Below are 20634 nucleotides of genomic sequence, written 5' to 3' on the forward strand. Positions count from 1 at the left end.
GCTTGGAATTCGGCCGGAGAGAGAGGATGGCTGGAGGTTAGGGATGACGAATGGGACCCACCTGTCATCGAGAAGGAGCACACCTGTCTCTGACTGGGCGCGCGGAGGAAGCAAAACAGACTTTGGTCTGTGGGAGGGGGACGAGCTGGGCTGGCCCAAGGAGAAAGGGGGGAGGGGAGAGAGGGAAGGAGAGGGGTGGCTGGGCTGGGCCAAGAGAGGGAGAGATGGGCTGGAAGCAGCCCAACAGGAGGAAGAGGATTCTTTTAGCTTTTCCTTTTTATAAAATTCCTTTAATTGTTTTTGTTGCCTTAAAATTATTTAGGATGCTCTGAAAATTCATGTAAAAATTTGTTAAACTTTTTTAAGCATGTGGAATTTATAAAAAAAATACCCACAAGCCAATTTGATATAAATCTTGGTGAATTTTAATTGTTGGAGGCTCTTTTAGGCTTTTAAAATTTCTAGAAATGCATTAAAGCACGATTTAAATTTAGGGAGATTTTCAGGGCGTTACAGTGTACCACTTTACTCACCAGACATGTCTCCCTCACGTGTCACCACATGCCACATGCCACCACGGCATTGTTGGTATTTCTTAATGACATTGTTGGCGCAGAAATACTTCAGGTATATTATGGTTATAAAGTTCATCTGCAAGCGCACGGATATACCATTGTAGCATTTCACCCGAGAGTATTCTAAGGGTATCGTATTTATTTTATCCCGTGGGAAGATCATGTAGAGAGAACTTGACTAATAATTTATATATTACTTGTGATAATCATATTCTAAGCATGGGTTAAGATAATTCAAGGGTAGAGTGACACACAAGCATTAACTACTCATTCTCATGATAAGTGGAAAGAAAAAAAAGAAAGGAAATCTATTCCTATACTTCTAATATACATAGTATACATACATTCTAGTCAACTGATATACTAGCTAATTCCCTCTATCCGATACCCTCCTGGTGCTTCGAGAAGCCACCCCTGACTGCCGAGTTCCTTACGACAGCCCGTCATGACCATACAACCGGGGTTAAATACGGAGGAATACCCTCCCCAGGAAATTAACTTAGGATTATATACGGGCGCGGAGGAATACCCGTACTAAGCTGTCATCATCAGCGGCCCACCTCTCATCCGCAGCATATAACCCCAAATAATGATATCCCGTAATCTAGACACCACGTCTAAACTACCAGATACTACTCTAATATCATCGTCATGACATAGAGTAATTGCATAAGCAAACATTATACCTGCACCAAAGCATCTCCTAGATAAGCTAGCCGTATATTCAGTATAACATGAACATAATGTAAAGTAGGTACTCATATACTCGGAAAGTATTTCAATACCATAAATGTCCGAACTCCTGATTTCTACTCTATTCCTATTCAACCAGCTAGATACTACTAAACTAAACTTGAGAGAAATGAGAGAGCTCTTGCTTGAGGTGTGTGAGTGAAGTGAGAAGGTGAGAGGTTTATATAGCCTCCCAATGACGGTTGTGACGGTTGGAATGGTCGGAAATACCCTCCAACCGTCATTCGGAGCTAATCCACATAGTCCAAAAGAAACCCTGCATCCAGCGGCGATGAGGGAGGTAACCTGGGGCCGGCCCAACCAGCCCATGGTTTGGCTGGCGGCCTCCTCTATTGTTCTTCTTCGCAAACTTGTGAATTTTGGCCCAGTTGATCATGTCATTTCTGAGTTCTTGGCTCATTCATACATAAGTCTAATTCTCGACATCGTCCGACTGATTTATTGTTTGAGTTGATGTTGATTCTCCTCCACTTTATGGTTATTCTCTGCAAAAGGTTAGTAAACCTAATACTAGTGGAATATTATTATTCTAACATAATTATACATTACAAGCATCACTAGTTCTCCTCTATTTTGGTAATATTGACGGTCGAAACTGATCGATAATGACCGTCAACAGGCATACAGGCGGAAGCCGCGACATAACCTACCATCTAGTACTTTCCTAAACAAAGAAGACCAACACAGACCCTCTCCCGCTAGTAAACCCTGGAACGAGCGGACGGTCCATGCCCTCGGGCGTAACTGCCAGGAATGTCCTCCCGATTCTTGGGCCTCATCCATCCCTATCCGTGTCTTCCTTGTTCATGACCGCACTAGTCGATACGTTAAACCTTACCCACTAGACAGGCGGTCGAACGAAAAATGCTTTGCAATCGTGCCCTGAAGACCGGTCCTTACGATGGCCAAGGTGCGACTTGCGAAACTATGCACCTCGAGCCCAGCCGAAAACAAGGTTTGAGGTATTTTGAAGGGGAAACTATCATCTACGGCTAGACAACTCCTAAACTAGAATTTCCAGAACTTCAGTACTTTATACCATGGTCTAAGTGTTTGAAAACACTAAAGTTTAAAATTTAGGCGTGGCTAAGCATATTCCTAGTTTTTCTAGTAAGCACCACGTAGCATGAGTCCTCACTAGTTTTGTTTTGCCTAGGGTTTTCAGGGGTGTAATAACAATACAAGTAAATAGGCCATAACAAATGAATGTAAAGGTACGACGAAATTAAAAAGTGATTATCGCGGGAATTTAAATAAAGCGAAATGCAATAATTTAAAGCGAATTTTTTTTTACAAAATGGGATAGCAATATGTTCAAGAAGGACATGGCTTGCCTTGCTCGCTGCCAACGTCTTCAACTTCAACCTCAAGGTAGAGCGGCTCGTTCGGAACGGCGGCATCCACATGATAGCGCAAAACAAAAGAGGCCCAAACAATAAATAACATCATATAAGAAGCAGTAACAAAGCATCAAAATGAATTCTACATTGTTTAAGGAAAATTTAGGAATTTGAACGGGTCAATTCCGAGTCCAAACGGACAACATATGGCCATTTGAAATTCGTATGTTGTTCAAGTAGCAATTTACAAATTTGTAATTTATTATTATTATTATTATTATTATTATTATTATTATTATTATTATTATTATTATTATTATTATTATCACAGAAGAGAGGGGTGGTGCGTGAGCCCCATGGGCCAGCCCCTCAGTCCACCGTGTACCGGGCTCACGAGGCGGCTCACGGGCTGGGCGGCAGTAGCTCGCCGGCGGTGGCTGGGCGGATAGCAGGCGGCCGGGCGGCACCCTCCGGTGGCTTCAGCGCGGCAGCAATGGCGAGCAGCGAAGGAGAGGAGGGGTTGAGGTGGAGGCGAAGCTCTGGTGCTCATCGAGAGAGGCTGAGGTGCGGACAGGGTGTGGACAGAGGCAGCGAGCAATTACTCCCCACCGACCACATTTTCCGGGGATGGTTTAAGGGGGAGAGGAAGAGGAAGTGATGAGGAGCTCTTCCCCTCTCTCTATCGAGGAGGAGGAGCGGCAGGGAGGTGGATCAGCGATGGGGAGGTGTTGGTATTTCTTAACGATTACAAATATAATCTGTAAGCGCACACGGATATACCGCCTAGCATTTCACCCGAAAGTATTCCAAAGTATCGTATTTATTTAATCCAAAAGAAAATATGATAAGATAGTACTATGCTAATAATTTATATTATTTGTATAGATCGAAGTCTAATGTAGGGGTTAATTATTTTAAGAATGGGATAGTTTGACACATATAAGAAACTAACCAGAATACTCTCATTAAAATAATAATCTAAACTAAGTGGAGAAATAATAAAAAAATCATTCATGTTCTTCTAGTATATACTTATTTTAGTCTGCACTTGCTATTGTACTATTATGCAGCCAATACCCCATAACTATGCCCTCCTGGTATATCGAGAAACTATCCCTGATTGTCAAGTTCCTTACGACACTCTATGGCCATCTAATCGGTAATGAATACGGACGGAGGGAGCAGATAATTAAATTTTGGCACTACCACTACGGTAGTATTGAGAGTGGACATATTTGGATTGATGCTAATTGTTAGCCAAAATTTATATTATGCGGAAGAAAGTTTTTGAATTGTGTTAAATTGAGTATGGTTATATAACCAACCATTTGGCTTCAAATCAAACCATCACAATTCACATTTACTATTCAAGCTAAAAAAATTAGTAAAGCATATTTTGGCATTCATCCAAAGCAGCGTGTAGCAAGTTCTGGAGGGCTGGGAAAACGATGAACATGTCCTTCCTGCCTCACAGTCGCTGGTATGTTATAAGGAGGGTGTTTAGATGCTAAAACTTGTAGTTCATGTTACATCGGATGTGTAGAAACTAATTCAGAGTATTAAATATAGACTAATAAAAAAATGTAATTTCATAAATGAGAACTAATCCACGAGACAATTTTTTAAGCCTAATTAATCCATAATTAGTAAATATTTACTGCAGCATCACATAGGCTAATTATAGATTAATTAGGCTCAATAGATTCTTCTCGCAAATTAATCTAAGGTTATGGAATGAGTTTTATAATTAATGTATGTTTAATACTCTAAATTAGTGTCCAAATATCCTATGTAACAGGGATTATTAAATTTTAATTTCTAGTTCCCAGACACCCCCATAGATTGGGTGTGAATCGTGTGATGCATGTCCAAACCTACCTAGTACCTAGCATCGAGCTGTGTATAAATCAACTTGGTCTCCACTCTGATAAGCTAGTGCTAATTTGCCCAACTTGTAACATGCGATTGGCATTTGGCTAGCGATTCAACGCTTAGATAGCAAATGGCAGGCGGTACGTACGTAGCTCTGCTCGACGGTGGATGTCAGTGTGTGGGTGAGGTGGCTAGCAGCCTAGCAGCTCGCGCTGCCAACCCATCAGTCTCCCCATAGTTGGGTGTGTTTAGTTCACAATAAAATTGAAATTTTAGTTAAAATTGAAAAGAAACGATACGATGAAAAAGTTAAAAGTTTATATGTAGAAAAATTTTAATGTGGTGAAAAATTGAAAGTTTGAAGAAAAAGTTTAGAACTAAACTCGGCCTATCATTTTATATAAAGTTAATTGTACTTTGGTCCATCTTTTATTACCAAAGTTTCACTTTAAGCTATCCTCTGACTCATATTTTCACTTTGGACTAGGTAAGATTACCTTTGGTGCACTTTGGACCACCCCAAGTCATTTTCTTTAGCTGTATTTACTCTATAATGTTGTAAATAATTATCTGCGTAAGTTGGAAAAGATTACCGGGTTACGGGTTGTTGATGTGATTAAAGTTGGAAAAGTCTTTTATGTATTCCTAAAAAGTTTATGGGGTGGTCCAAAGTGAAAAAAAGGTAAAGTAACCTAGCCTAAAGTGAAAAAATGTATTAAAGGGTGGTCCAAAGTGAATTTTTGATAATAAAAGGTGGTCCTAAATGCAATTTACTCTTTTATAAATCCTAAGTCTTGTGGGTCAACTAGCGCAACTAACCAATCGTGTACAAACGTGCTTGACCAGATTTCGATCCGGCCAGGTCAAGATAATTATTAGCGCCACAAAAAAGACAAACGTAAGTTGAGACTTCTACGCAAAAATTGAATACATTATCTCAGAATACTCTCGTGATGTAAATGATGTTTGAGGACAACTAGTGCAATTAGCTAATACTTCCTTTGTTTCATAACGTAAAATTTTCTAATATATATTTAAATTTATTAATATATATAAATATGAACAATGCTAGAAACACGATATCTTTCTTAGACACCGGACCCTTTTGTTTCCAGGCGGATCGTATGTGGAACCGCACAGGAAAATAGGGGGGACCAGCGCCAGTCCATCGCCCGCACTGGAAAATCAATTTTCGTGTGCGGGTCAGTTAACAGGCCCACACGCGAAAATAGACCCGCAAACAAAAATAGCCCACCCTTCGTGCCCCTCGCCCCTCCACCCACTGCCCCACCATACTTCCCTCTCTCCCACCTCACTCTCTCCCTCTCCCACTCCACTCCTCTCTCAGCCGGCCGGCGGCGACAGCAGGCGGCGGCGAGCATGGGTGCGGCGGTGCTCGGCCCCTCCCTCCCTCTCCCTCGGCTACGGGCAGGAAGAAGGGCGGCGACGGTGACAGCGGCGGGCGACCACGGCGGCGCGCGGCCCCTCCCCTCCCTCCCCTTGCAGATCTGACGGACGGAGGCGGCGGAAGTCGGTGGGACAGAGGCGGCCCGCGCCGGATCTAGAGGTGCGGCGGCGTCAGCGGCCGGCGTGGAGGTGCGACTACGGATCCAAAGCCGGCGACGGGAGTGGGCAGCGGATCCGTAGCCGGCGACCGCGGGGACGACGACAGCGGGCCTCGGCTAGGGCAGCGGCCGGCGTGGAGGTGCGACTACGGATCTGGCACTGGCGACAGGAGCGGGCAGCAGATCCGTAGCCGGCGACCGCGGGGCGACGGCGGCGGGCCTCGGCTAGGGCAGCGGCGGCGGCGGCGGATTAGGGTTAGGGTTTTGTTTTTCTTTTTTTGTTTCGATTTTTTATTTTTGCGTGCGGGTGGCTTAAGCGCCCGCACGCAAAAATCGCGATTTTCCTAGACCCCTGGGTGCGTGTGGGCCGACCATCCGCACGGAAAAATTGAAATCAACCGCACGCAAAAATCTTTGTTGTAGTAGGGAAAATCTTACAATATGAAACGGAGCGCTCCTCACGACTGCCCCCACCATCGACGCAACCAACCTTCGCGTAGACTTAAAATTTAACTTAGATATAGTTGGGTGGTGGGTTGAGATGACATCGTTGTGGAGTTCAAATTTAACTTTACATCGTCAGTTATCATTACTAGAAAAACGATTTTTCATGACGTTACCCTATAATTTTCGTTGGCGGCCATACGCAAAAACCGCCAGCAAAAATATAACGAGGGGAGGGGTGTTACGGACCGCCAGCAAAAATTGATTTTCGCTGGCGGACGTGCTAATAGGTCCACCATAAAAAATAACTCTATTTTTTTAGGCGAACCTCTTAAGTGTCCGCCGGCAAAAAAAAAAAAAAAAAATCATGTTTTCGCTGGCAGTAGGGGCAGGAGACCGCTAGGAAAAATCAGAGCCCGCAAAAAAATTTGACGGCATTTCAAATCACGCGCGCGCTGAGATATTTTTCCCTTCACCCACCCACTGCCTCTCTCTTTTTCTATTTCCTTCTGACTTTCTCCTCTCCACCCACCCACCTCCCTCTCCTCCTCCCCCACCTCTCTCCCCTCCTTCTGAGCCCACAGCCTCCTCCTCTCTCCCCTCCACCTCCATCTGGGAGGGCCGTGGCCGGGAGGGGTGCGGCACCGACAACGGCGACCACGACGGGCGGGAGGGGCGTGGCGCGGAAGTGCATGGCGACGATGGCGACTGGCAACGACGGTGACTGGCAACGATGACAACGATGACGACAACGATGGAAGCGGCGACCACGGCGACCACGAAGGAAGCGGCGGCGCCACGCCCTCCCATCCCCTCCTCTCCCCTCGCTGTCGTCGCGGCGCTTTCCCATCCCCTCCTCTTCCCTGTCCCAGATCTGTCCGAGGGGAGGAGGCCGCCGACGGGGAGGACGGGCGCGGGGACGACGGATCCACCCCGGCGGCGGCGCAGGGAGCACGGCCACGGGCCTCGGGCGGTGGAGCGCGACTGTCGACGTCGACCTCGTCACGACTGACGCCGCCGGGCCGTGGGCGGTGGTGCTCGGCTAGTGCTCGGATTTCTGTGGATTCGTGTGGATTTCTGTGGATTTGTGTGCATTTGTGTGGATTTTCTGTGGATTGTGAATGGAAAATTTATGTTGATTTGTGCTGATTATGAATGGAAAATTGTGACTGAATGGGAATTTTTTATTGTGAATTGTTCATGTAAATTTCTGTGAATTTGTGAATCGAGGAGTCGATTTGGGAATAATTTGAATCAGTGTTGATGGAGGCGAACGGAGCAACACCGCTCCGTCATTTTCTTTAAGGGCCACGATTTTCGCTAGCGGCCGGTATAACACAACCGCCAACGAAAATCGATTTTCGTTATCGGCCGGTATAACACAACCGCCAGCGAAAATCGATTCTCGCTGGCGGCCGATAACCGCTAGCGAAGATTTTGGTCTTTGGTGGTCTTTGCTTTGTGGCGGTTGCAAAAACCGCTAGCGAAAATCCAAAATGGCCGTCACGAAAGATGGTTTTCGTAGTAGTGTATCTAACTTGGGAGTTACGTAAACTCAAAATTACCCGCTCCATTGGTACGAGTAAAAAGAATTACGGAGTGTAATATCTGTTTAAGAAAAATTACCCCCCTATGTTGAAGAAAAATTTAAGTCTTATTTAAAAAGTACTCAAAATATTCCCTTCACTGGCCAACTGATCGTATGAACATACCAGTATAGCGAATTTAAGAGTCAAGGTTTACTTGGATAAAGTTTGATGGTGATTTGGGATGTCAATGTTATTGAGTAAAATTTTAACTTTAAATCATGAATTATTGTTTATCTCGAAATGCAATACGATGAAGGTTTTATGGGCTTTCCTTTACTGAGTTAAAAATTAACTTTGTATGAAAAGTTAACATTTATATTTAAAGCAAAATGAGTATGGTTTGTAATGAGTATGGTCCAGGCACTGCGTGATCTTCGCATGCATTTATTCGGCGTTAATTCAAGAAGCGGTTAGAGGAGGTCCTGGATTGAACGGAATATTCTCATGTGATACATCCTGATGTCGTGTATAATGAACGGATTTCACGTCCAGATCTGAAAAGGGACCACATATACATTTGTCGACAAATTTTCTTCTAAAAATTTGACAGATGTAATTATAATACAATCATAGTGTAATTACACTGTAACTTGTATGTAATTACATGTAACTATAGTGTAACTTGTACGTAAGTTTCACGTAATTTTGAATCGTTAGATCTATTATAAGATTTGTTTTAGTGAGGAAGAAAAAAAAAGAGATAATCCAAGAAATGCCATTGACAAGTGTCCAAGTCCTAGAAATGCCATCAACAAGTGTGAGTTCCAAGAAATACCGTCGTACAAACAATTTTATCCTAAAAATACCATCGCTGTTAGAGTTCCATCTATTTTGCACTGTTAAATACACTGTTCATCTTATAGAACTTAACGGCACGGAATGGATGGAACCCTAACGGCGATGGCATTTTTGGGACAAAGTTGTTTGTATGATGGCATTTCTTGTAACTCACATTTGTTGATGGCATTTCTGGAATTTGGATGCTTGTCAATGGCATTTCTTGGATTATCTAAAAAAAATCACAGCACACACATATGTGAAACAATTTGTTCCCACAACCTCCATTTTGCCGAAATAACATGTTACGGAGAGATTTTTGAAAGTTACATACAAGTTACATTATAGTTATAGTGTAATTACATGCCAGTTATAGTGTAATTACACTACGATTGTACTGTAATTACATCTGTTAAATTATTGGGGGAAAATTTGTCGACAAATATATAGCAAAATTGTCTGAAAAATAATGCCAGTACACCATATCTCGTCAGAACAAAATGTGGAGTGCGTATTATTAGCGTCATAGAGGTGGTGACTGGTATAGGTCCATACATTAACTACCGCATAAATATTTGATTTGGTAATGTTTAAACATAATTTATCGTTCCAGTGAGCACACATCTGGAAGTAAGATCTTTTTTACGTAAAAAAAGATGCATAGTAATTTTTTAACTCCACTGTGATGAATCACATGTAGATGAGAAAAAAAAAAGGTGGCTCTCGGTGGTTTCCAGATTAAGAACGGAAACAGCGGGCGGTGGCCGCTCCTTCCGCCGGTGAAGAAGATGAAAATGGAAAACTCGGAGAGAGGCATGCTCGGTGCCGCCATCTCCATGGATGCACGCCACTGCTCCATGGATGCCGGAGGACAAGCTCACCGTCACGAAGGTCGCTACCGTGTGCATGGCTATTGACGGTCGTTAGCGATCAGTTTCGACCGTTAATATTACCAAAATAGAGGAGAACTAGTTATACTTGCAATTCATATACATGTTAGAATAATAATATTCCACTAGTACTTGGTTCACTAACCTTTTGCAGAGAATAACCATAAAGTGGAGGAAAATCGATATCGAATCAGACAATAAATTAATTGGACGATGTCGAGAATCAGACTTATGTATGAATGGGCCAAGAACTCAGAATTGACACGATGAATTGAGCCAAAATTCACAAGTCTACAAAGAGAAGCAACGGAGCCAAAACCTGGGCTGGTTGGGCCGGCCCCTGCTTCGGCCGAACCCCCTTGGCGTCGTTGGATGCAGGGTTGCGGCTGAACAGTGTGGATTAGCTCCCAATGACGGTTGGAGGGTATTTCCGACCATTCCAACCGTCACAACCGTCATTGGGAGGCTATATAAACCCCTCACTCTCTTCACTTCAACACACACCTGAAGCAAAGCTCTCTCATATTCTCTCAAGTTTAGTTTAGTGTTCTTAAGCTAGCAGAATTGGAATAGAGTAGAAATCGGAGTCCGGAAGCCTTCGGAAGAGTTCGGATATAGCTCTAGTAGCTCTTCTCTTCTCTTTCGTAAGCTTTGTACTATTATTAAAATACTCTTCTTTATGCATTTATGGTATTGGAATACTTTCCGAGTATATGAATGCCAACTTTACATTATGTTCATGTTATACTGATTATACTACGAGCTTATCTAGGAGATGCTTTGGTGCGGGTATAATGTTTGCTTATGCAATTACTCTATGTCATGATGATGATATTAGAGTAGTATCTGGTAGTTTAATTAGGTGTGGTGTCTAGATTACGGGAATCATTATTTGGGGTTATATACTGCAGATGAGATGTGGGCCGCTGATGGTGACAGCTCAGTACGGGTATTCCTTCGCGCGTGTATATAGTCCTAAGTTAATTTCCTGGGGAGGGTATTCCTCTCTATTTAGCCCCAGTTGTATGGTCATGATGGACTGTCGTAAGGAACTCGGCAGTCAGGGGTGGCTTCTCGAAGTACCAGGAGGGCATCGGATAGAGGGTATTAGCTAGTATATCAGATAACTAGGATGTATATATACTATGTATACTAAAAGTATAGGAATAGATTCTCTTTCTCTTTTGTTTCCACTTAGCTTAGATGTTTTAGTATGAGAATGAGTAGCTCCCTGCTTGTGTGTCACTCTACCCTTGGATTATATTAACCCCTACTTAGGTTATGATTATCACAAGTAATATATAAATTATTAGTCAAGTCCTCTCTACATGTTCTTCCCACGGGATAAAATAAATACGATACCCTTGGAATACTCTCGGGTGAAATGCTACAAAGGTATATCCGTGCGCTTGCGGATGATCTCTGTAACCATAATATACCAGGATTATTTCTGTGCATTGCTGGGAATTATATTTCTAGTAATATCGTTAAGAAATACGAACAGTGGCGGCAAAGCGGTGGACGAATCCTCTGTCATCCCGCCTCCCACCCGCAGTCGTCACCCGTGCAGGATCCATGTGGGAAGAAGGGGGCGCCGGATCCGCAGACGCGCCGCCCGCAACCGCGCCGGATATGCGGCGCCGTAGCCGGATACGCACACATGGGGCGCAGAGTGGCGGCCGGATCCGCCGCCGCCTCGCCTCTCGCCCACAGTCGCCCATCAACGCCACACATGCCACCACCGTGCCCGTCCACGCAACTTAGCGCCATCGGATCCGCTGCTCCTCCTCCTTGTCACCCCTCCTCATCCCCGAACCACCACCGCCACTCCTCCTCGTCACCAAGCCATCACAGGAACCGCCTCGCCGCCACTCCTCATCCCCTAACCACCGTCGCCGTTCCTCTTCTCTCCACAAGGAACCACAAGTCGTCGCTGATCTGTAAAATGTGGAGAGGGGGAGGAAAGAGTGGGTCGACGGTTTCTGTGATGAGAATCCGTAATATATATACTAGATAAAGTCAGTACGTTGAGTTAAAAAAATAACTCAATGTACAAACACCGTTGGATCACAAGACACACATTGGCTATCTCGTTAACAGATAAAAAATAACTAGCTTCGTATTTAAAAATTCATTGTATGGTTGAGTTAAAAAATCGCTTAATGTGCAACCACTGTTGGATCACAAGACACACATTGAATAACATCAAGTAAAAAAATTCCTCGGACTATGAAAGTGGGGGGAGGGGGCGCAGGGGTGGGGTTGAGATTGGTCATCGGTGAGTTAAATTTTAACTGCATACTATAGAACTAGTGGGGGCAGGGTGAGATTTTAAGTATGACTTGTACTTTAACATATCTACACTAATTTTTAAATAAGACGAATAATCAAAATTCAACGGCACGGAAAATGAAGGTTTTATTCATGTACTCTATTCAGCTCAACAGAACACATCCATATTCACATCTAACTCACATTCTAACTGCTAAGGGAACTCGTGCGTCATGCCGTGGTTAGGTTGTGGATACTATAACTATTGTGACAGGCATGCTGTGGCGCATGCCATAGCTACCTGTCATTCCCAGAGCATCTTCTACCTCAAATGGTGACTGAACTAGCAAGCTCTGGAGGGCTGGGAAAACGATGAACATGTCCATCTTGCCATGCTGATAATTTCTCTGTTTCTCAATGTAAAACTTTCTAGCATTACTCACATTATATAGATGCTAATGAATATAGATATCTAAATTTATTAGAATCTATATAAATATAGATAATTCTAGAAAGTTTTATATTGTGAAACAGAGGGAGAATGTTATTATATTGGGTGAGTCGTGAGATGCATGTTCAAACCTACCTACCATCGAGCTGTGTATAATGTGCCTAGCCAGATCATAGACCATAGCTCAATTTTCTTTACATTAATCAACTATTTCTCCACTTTGATAAACTAGTGCTAATTTACCCAATTTTGTAACGTGCGATTGGCGTTTGGCTAGCTGATTTACTTCCTCCGTTTCACATGAAAAACTTTCTATCATTGTTCATATTAATATATTGATATAGATGTTAATAAATCTACACATATATCAACATCTATATGAATATATCTAAATTTATTAATATCTATGTCAATATGAACAATGCTATAAAGTCTTACCATACGAAACCGAGGAGTAGCGCTTAGATAGCAAATGGCAGGCGGTAGCTCGACGGCGGATGTCATCGGTCTGCGCAATAGCTATGATTTTTTTCTAAGAGATGGAAAGAGGAGAAGAAAATTGTAGCCAACCTTATAACTAATCTATTAGAACAGGTACAATAGCAGGCTATAAGGCAGCTGCAAATATATTTTAAGGAGATAAATAAGGAGAGAGAAGATCAACGGACTACAGATTTGTAGCCAGCTATAGCACAGACTTCAAGACGCAGTGTGTATGACAGGTGGACCAGGTATTAATAGTGTAGTATGTAACTATTGTATAGATACTATGAAACATCGCATCTAGTCCTAGGTTGTAATATTATGGGACGGAGGGAGTAGATTGGATATAGATAAATTAGAGCTAATAGTTGGCTATACTATTAAACTTGCTCTTATATATGTTGGTTTTAAGTTGTACTAATAGTACGAAATGAGCTCTTGCTCTAAGTCCGCCACTGACTGTGAGGCAACTAGCTAGTACTGCGACTAGACTAATATATCAATGACAGCGCACAGCGTGTACAACGTGCTTGACCAGATTTCGATCCGGCCAGGTCAAGATAATTATTAGCGCCAAAAAAAACAAACAAACTAAAGTTAAGACTTGCACGCAAAAATTGCATACATTATCTCGTAACACTCTCGTGTACACTGTACATGATGTTTAAGGGCAACTAGTGCAATTAGCTAATATCAATTATTTTTACACGATGTTTGACCAATATTCGTTCTATTAAAAAAATATGTGTATTATTTAAGTATGAATTATATTTTAATATATTTACACTATTTTTTAAATAAGGAAAATGATGAAAATTAAAATTCAATGACACGAGAAATGAAGATTTTATTCTTGTACTCTATTAAGCTCAACAGGACACATTTATATTCACAATGTAACTTACTCCCTTTGTAAAAAAAAATCTAATCCTAAGTTTAAATCTGGACATATTCAGTATTGGTTTTATTTTACGGAGGGAGTAGATACCCCTCCGTTTTATAATGTAAGGCTTTCTTTTATGGACAATGCTAGAAAGCCTTACATTATAAAACACAGGCTTTTGGGAACTCGTGCATCATGCCATAATTAGGTGGTGGATATCACTATTGTGAGGCAAGTAGCAGTGCAACTAGCCTTGTTTAACGTGCATGACCAGATTTCGATCCGGCCACAGGTCAAGAAAATTATTATCGCCATTCGCCAACACCCACCCAGCCTAGCCTGCCCTGCCACCATCTGGGCACCAGGCCGGCGGCCGGGCGCCATGGCTGAGCTCGCGACGGGCGCCGTGAGCTCACTGCTGGGCGTCATCCGCAACGAAGCGCTGCTGCTGCACGGCGTGCGGGACGACGTGCAGTTCATCAAGGAGGAGATGGAGAGCATGAGGAGCTTCCTGGCGAACCTGGGCAGGTGGGCGCCTCCCGGCGGCGAGCACGACGAGCAGGTACGCACCTGGATGAACCAGGTCCGGCTGCTCGCCCAGGACTGCAACAACTGCATCGACCTCTACCTGTACCGCGGCAACCCGGACATCCACCGCGCCAGGGGTGGCCTTCGGCGCTACATCTGGTGGGTGTCCTGGTCCCTGCACAAGATGGCCGCGCAGCACCGCGCCGCCTTCCAGCTACGCCAGCTCAAGGACCGGGCTCGCGACGTCGGCAAGCGACGCCTGAGGTACGGTGTGGTGATCCCGGCGGCGAAGGCTGCTGCATCTGCTGCCGCAGGTGACGATGTCTATGCTCCTGAAGACGATGAAGAAGACCATGAAGATGAACTCATGGTGGTGAGCCATCATCATTCTGGGGGCCCAAGAAGACCAAGATCCGCCCTATGTGAGATCGGCACTCTGGACGACCACGTTAAGGCAAAGCTATTGGAGTGGTCTCAAGACGTTCCTCCAGGCGCCGGTGAGACATTTTCCATCGCCATCATGGCACCTAATACAAGATATGAGGAAGCCCTCGCTCTTGCACGTCATACTTTGGCTGTGCCACCCACCGAGCATCGCATGGGCTACCATCGCGATATCTTGGTCAACATCCCGGCAGTGCACCCTAGTTCTCTACCACTGCGACCCAAAGAGGTTCTCTACTACATCCTGCGGCGGCTCAAGTATGTCAAATCATCCGGATCGCGGAAGAAGGGTCAAGATGAAGGGGAGGACGACGAGGAGGAGGAACGATGCCAGAGAGACGGGGGGGAGGAAGAGGTGTCCCACATGCAGGGAATAGATCAAGAAGGCGAGGAGGAGGAGGAGGAACGATCCGAGAATCACTGCATAGATCAAGGCGAAGCAGGGGAGGAGGACGACGAGGAAGCCGGCAAAGATGAAGATGAAAGGGATGAGGTGGGGGAGCAATCGCAGAAACAGGGCATAGATCAAGACGAGGAGGAGGAGGAGGACGAGGACGAGGAAGACGACGAACAAGAACATGATCTTGATTCTTGGCAAGATTACTACAAAAAATTATATATTTACCGAGAAAAGAAGAGGGAGCTTCGTAAAATCAAAGGGAATATTAAAAGGATGAGGATTTATGAAAAACTTGACAAGATCAAGAGTGATATTCAAGCTCGAAAAGAGAAGGGCAAGGGCAATCAGCAGCAACTGCTTCATTCGGACCTTATACAGAAGAAGGGGGTGGATGTGGATAAGCTGGACCTAGACGTACTCCTGCTGCTACTGCACGAATCTGCTACTACTGATCTGTCTCAACAAGACCAAGTCAGGAACAAAGGCATGTATAATTTACCAGAGTGGGATGACAACATCATCTTGAAAATAGCTAAAAAGCTTAAGGAGCATATGGAAGCAGACGAAAATACCATGGAGCTTAACGAGCAATCAGGAGGAGAAGAAAAAGAAGAAATAGCTAAGCAAGGAGAAGAAGAGCAGGAGAAGGAGGGAGGGGAAAAGCAGCAACAGCAGGAGGAAGAAGACGACAAGCAGAACGAGCAGATGGATAAAGGAGAAGATATAAAGGAGGAGGAGAAAGATGAAGATGAAGAAGAAGAAGAAGATGATGATGATGATGAAGACGATGATGATGACAATGATGATAGCAATGACGATTATGATGACGTTGATGATGATGAAGGTCCAATTTGTCTTCATGAAGATCAATATGCAGAAATCCTACGAGAGGTATTCCCGAAGACCACCGACATCAAGCCACTACATGCTGAGGAGCAAGCTACAAAGACCACGATGCCTACATTGGATGAGGAACGAGTCAAACAGATGATCCATGAGGCAAAACAAGAAGTATTAAAGGCGATGCAGCAAGGAAAATCAGATAAGAATCAAGCAACAAGTGAACCTAGTACCCTTGGTCAAATCCGAAAGACTGATTTTGAAGAAATTATGCAGAAGATTGAAAAACTCAAGCAGAAACTTAAAGAACAGCTAAAGATCAATAGGATCGTGGACAAGATTAAGTGTCACTTGAAGAATGATTGCCCCCTGATCATCCTCAAAGTTGATGAGATGATGGATGGATCAAGATGGGAGGAGATCAGACAGGCTTTGAGCCTGTTGGAATGCAGTGCGGATGCAGTGATCATCACCAATACAAATAGCACCCATGAGGCTAAAGGTTATTACTATCCACCTCGAGAACCTATAGACTATTCTCTTGTTGGCCTCTACAATGATAAGATTCTTGAGCTTACTAGCCAGCTGAAGAACGGAGACAGTCCTAACACCGAAATTTTCCATGACATCTTGGAGGAATGTGAGCCATACGAATTCTGCATGAAGATCTTCACTCATGCTTTGTATGCTAACCCAAAGAGGAGCAATGAAGAGTTAATCAATCTGCGCGAAACCCTGCAGGATTCACCAAAATCACTCAACGTCCTAGCTAAGAAGATGTTCATATACTCTTACAATGATCTACCGAAAGAATACAAGTCATGCTTGTTGTACCTAGCTATCTTTCCCAAGGGACAAAAGATTAGGCGGTCAACCTTGATTGGACGGTGGGTAACAGAAGGGTTGACATTCAAGGAAGATTGGCCCAGTTCTGTGCGTCAGGCATACCAATGTTTCGACGCACTCATCCATCGGTGGCTTATTTATCCTGCTGATATTGGTGCCACAGGAAAGGTCAAGAGTTGTGTGGTAGGTGATCTAGTTCATGGATTCATTACCACTATTGCCAGAAAACAACACTTTGTGGAGACACGCCTGTCACATCATTTGGCTCGCCACTTCTCCGTTTTTAATGACATTCAACTCCGCAGTTCAGACAGAATCGACAAATTCTTCCAAAGGCTTTCTAAGTCATCTCGAGTATCCTTGCTCAAGGTGCTAGATCTGGAAGGCTGTCAGTGCTTTGGTGGTGGGATGAACGAGAAGTACCTCAAGGACATCTGCAACAAGATGTTACTATTGAAGTATCTGAGTCTAAGGAGAACAGATATTACCCAGCTACCCAGTGAAATCAACAATCTCCGTGAGTTAGAGGTATTGGATATCCGGCAAACCAAGGTGCCTACAGATGCAACAGTAAATATCCTTCTCTTGAAGTTGAAGTATCTGCTTGCTGGTCACATTGATTCGAGTCCAAGCAATTCTGACAGTGTCTATAGTGTTCAGATTCCTCACAGGATCAACAAAATGGTTAAGGTAGAGGTACTATCTAATGTCAAGGCCCGTAGAAGTGATGAATTGAAAGATATTGGAAAGCTGTGGCAATTGAGGAAGCTAGGGGTGGTCATTGATGATAAGAAGAGTCACCTCAAGAATTTGCTTCAAACAGTCAGTGACCTACATGAGTGCCTCCGTTCTCTATCCATCACATTTCCCGTAGCCACATCATTCGAGGACCCTCCTTCCAATGTAGAGTTACCAGCTAATATTGGCTATCGCCTACGACACCATCCTAAGATTCTTCGGAGTCTAAGAATCTGTGGAACCACAATGATGGGGGACCTTCTACCAGTGATCACAAAAGGTGGTAATAACAAACTTACCAAGGTAACTCTAAGTAGCACCCTGCTGAGCCAAGGTGGTCTGAACATCCTTGCCAAGCTGCCCGTGTTACGGTGTCTTAGGCTTCGCCACATTGCATGCACCGAGGGCTTGATCACCTTCAGGGAGGATGAATTCATATGTCTCAAGTACCTTCTCATTGAGGGATCAGGCTTGACTAATATCACCTTTGAGAGTGGATCAGCCCTTGAGCTCGAGAAAATGGTTTTGTCCTCCACTAGCCCAGGGTCCATTGTAGGAGCGGACGGGCTTCCAAAATTGGAAGAGCTCGAGTTGAAAGACAACTTCTGTGACATGCTGCTATCATCATTTGATAATGCCGAACAAATAGCCAAGCTGACTCTTTGTGGTACATTGTTGAAGCAAGATGTTCTACAAATCCTCACCAAGAAACCTAATATACGACACCTGGTGCTCTCGTACAAGTCTTTTGACGGAAACCAGATTACCTTCAGAAAAGATGAGTTCGTATGGCTCAACCGTCTTGATGTTGACTGCTCTGCCATAACCAAGATTGTCTTCACCACCGGATCTGCTCCAAGGCTCGAGAAGATTGTCTGGTCATCTTTCAAACCTCTCCCCAACATCGAGTGTCTCTCTGGCATCGACGAGCTTCCTAGATTGAAGGAGCTGGAGTTCAACGGTGACCCTATCCCTAAGGAGGTGAAAGAAGCCACTGAAAAACATAAAAATAGACCTAGTGTTAAACATGATGAACCAGAAACTCAAGACCAAGCAAAAGAAGAAGAACAAGAGTATGATGACGATGCTACAGGATTCTCCTTATGCTGGAAGAAACAGGTTTGACACTGGAGGAGCCCCTCCTTTGATCCCATGGTATGGTATTGTATGTGCTAGTGTGGATTGATATTTGTTTTGCTTGTCTGTTAATTTCTTTCTGCTGCGAGTGCGTGTGTGTTTATGTTATGTATGTGATTCAACTGAGAGTGTATACGTTTACTTGTTGTACATGAGTGCATTGTGACTGATTGAGAATAAATGGTTGTGTCTATGCTTGTATTTGAATTTGTGTGGTTTTCCTCTGTATCAAACATTATATATACTAGCCCCACTCTGTTTAACATGTATTGCCACTTACAAAAGCTCTGCATATCATCTTCTTAACATTGTTTTCTATTATCAGTATACTAAAACTAGAAATCACAAGTTATGATATAGCATGATTTTAGGGCAGCACTCGGAAGGTTAAGTCGCCACTGGTATGTAAAAGTCTACTCTCTTTCAAAATATTTTGCAAAGCTCAACACCTTAATAAACCATATCCAACACAAGAGCGAGGAATGCAGGTTAAAATAAGCACTTACTCTTTGAGTCGGACTTGTCACTCTCATCCCCTTTACCTTTATTCTCCTCCTCCGAATGCTTCCCGTGGTCTGAATAAAAAAGGCAACGTTAAATATTAACAGAGTCACCAGATATCCCCAAAAACCACCTAACCAGCCAGAAAAATTACTTTTCTTCGACTTGTCGGAGAATAGCCGCCGGAACTGCCGGCTAGCAAGCAGGAACCTCCAGTCCCCATCCTTCCCTGCCCCGGAGGCCACCGCTGCCCGATTCCCGATAACTGACGTCACATAGCTGCGCAGAAAACCCAACTCGCCGCAGGGCAGCGGCGGCGACGAAGCACGGAGCCCGCCATGCCCCCCGAGCAGAGAACCCTACGGCAACGACATCCGCACACGCCGCTCGAGCCATTAGGGCGAGGACGCGCAGGAAGAAGCCACACCAATCGGAGAGGGGAAGGGGAGGGGGTGCGGCTCGGGCACTCACCTGGCGCTGCCGGGAGGAGCGCGCGGACCGGGCGAGGGCGCGGGAGAGGGAGGAGAGGCTCATGGCGGCGGCGGCGGCGAGCGCATTGGACGGAGATCGAGGCGGGGGCAGGCCGTATTAGGGTTTTGATCCCGCCCGCGCTCCGCGTGCGTGATCGATCGAAACTAGCCGGTAAAGTGTACTGTGCCCCCGTTTTCTCGCGGAGAGAGCGACGAACCGACGAGACGACGTCACGAGGGACGCGGTTGATGGTGGCGGCGGAGAGGGCTCAAGGGAAATTTGTTGGTGTCGATGAAAGGGCAGGTGGACACGCGGCAAGGATTGCCACCAATCTGGAGACAGTTCGGAGCTTCCGCTGCCAGTATGGGTCCATGGGCCACCCTGTTGGATAGGCCACGATATTGGACCGCTACCAAACTGGTCCATCACGATATATAAATGAGGAATAGGTTCATTTTAGGTACCTTAACTTAACAGTGAGTTTGATTTTCGTCCTTTCAAACCACAATATTTTTCTACAAATTTCATCGAATTTTTAAAAAATTGACTATAAAAAGAATCAAATGATTTATAATATGAAACAGAGGGAGTAGTAGCTAGCAACAACCAAATTAGTTTGATTGGTAATGAAAAATATCAAACCAAATATGCGTTTGATACCAGCAATGTACACATTTAGCCTCCAAATTAAGTGGCAAACTAGTATATTTCTAATATAGTGAGCGTGCACGTGCAAGGCACGTCGATACCTATTGAATGGAATCAAATTTGAAACAAAGTATTTTGGTACTAACAAAAATATACGAACTCATGTGACGGCGATTTTTCATACGAAC

General features: G+C 44.3%; 1 protein-coding gene across 1 annotated transcript; it reads left to right on the plus strand.

Moving 5' to 3' along the window:
• The first annotated feature begins 13898 nt into the window (after positions 1-13898).
• On the plus strand, positions 13899-19089 carry LOC127776538 (uncharacterized). Its single transcript, XM_052302949.1, has one exon. It carries the CDS (start codon positions 14276-14278, stop codon positions 18812-18814), a length of 4539 nt encoding a protein of 1512 aa, XP_052158909.1. The 5' UTR covers positions 13899-14275; the 3' UTR covers positions 18815-19089.
• The last annotated feature ends 1545 nt before the right edge of the window (positions 19090-20634 follow it).

This window comes from Oryza glaberrima, chromosome 6, assembly GCF_000147395.1.
Source record: "Oryza glaberrima chromosome 6, OglaRS2, whole genome shotgun sequence".
In the NCBI taxonomy this organism is placed as follows: domain Eukaryota; kingdom Viridiplantae; phylum Streptophyta; class Magnoliopsida; order Poales; family Poaceae; genus Oryza; species Oryza glaberrima.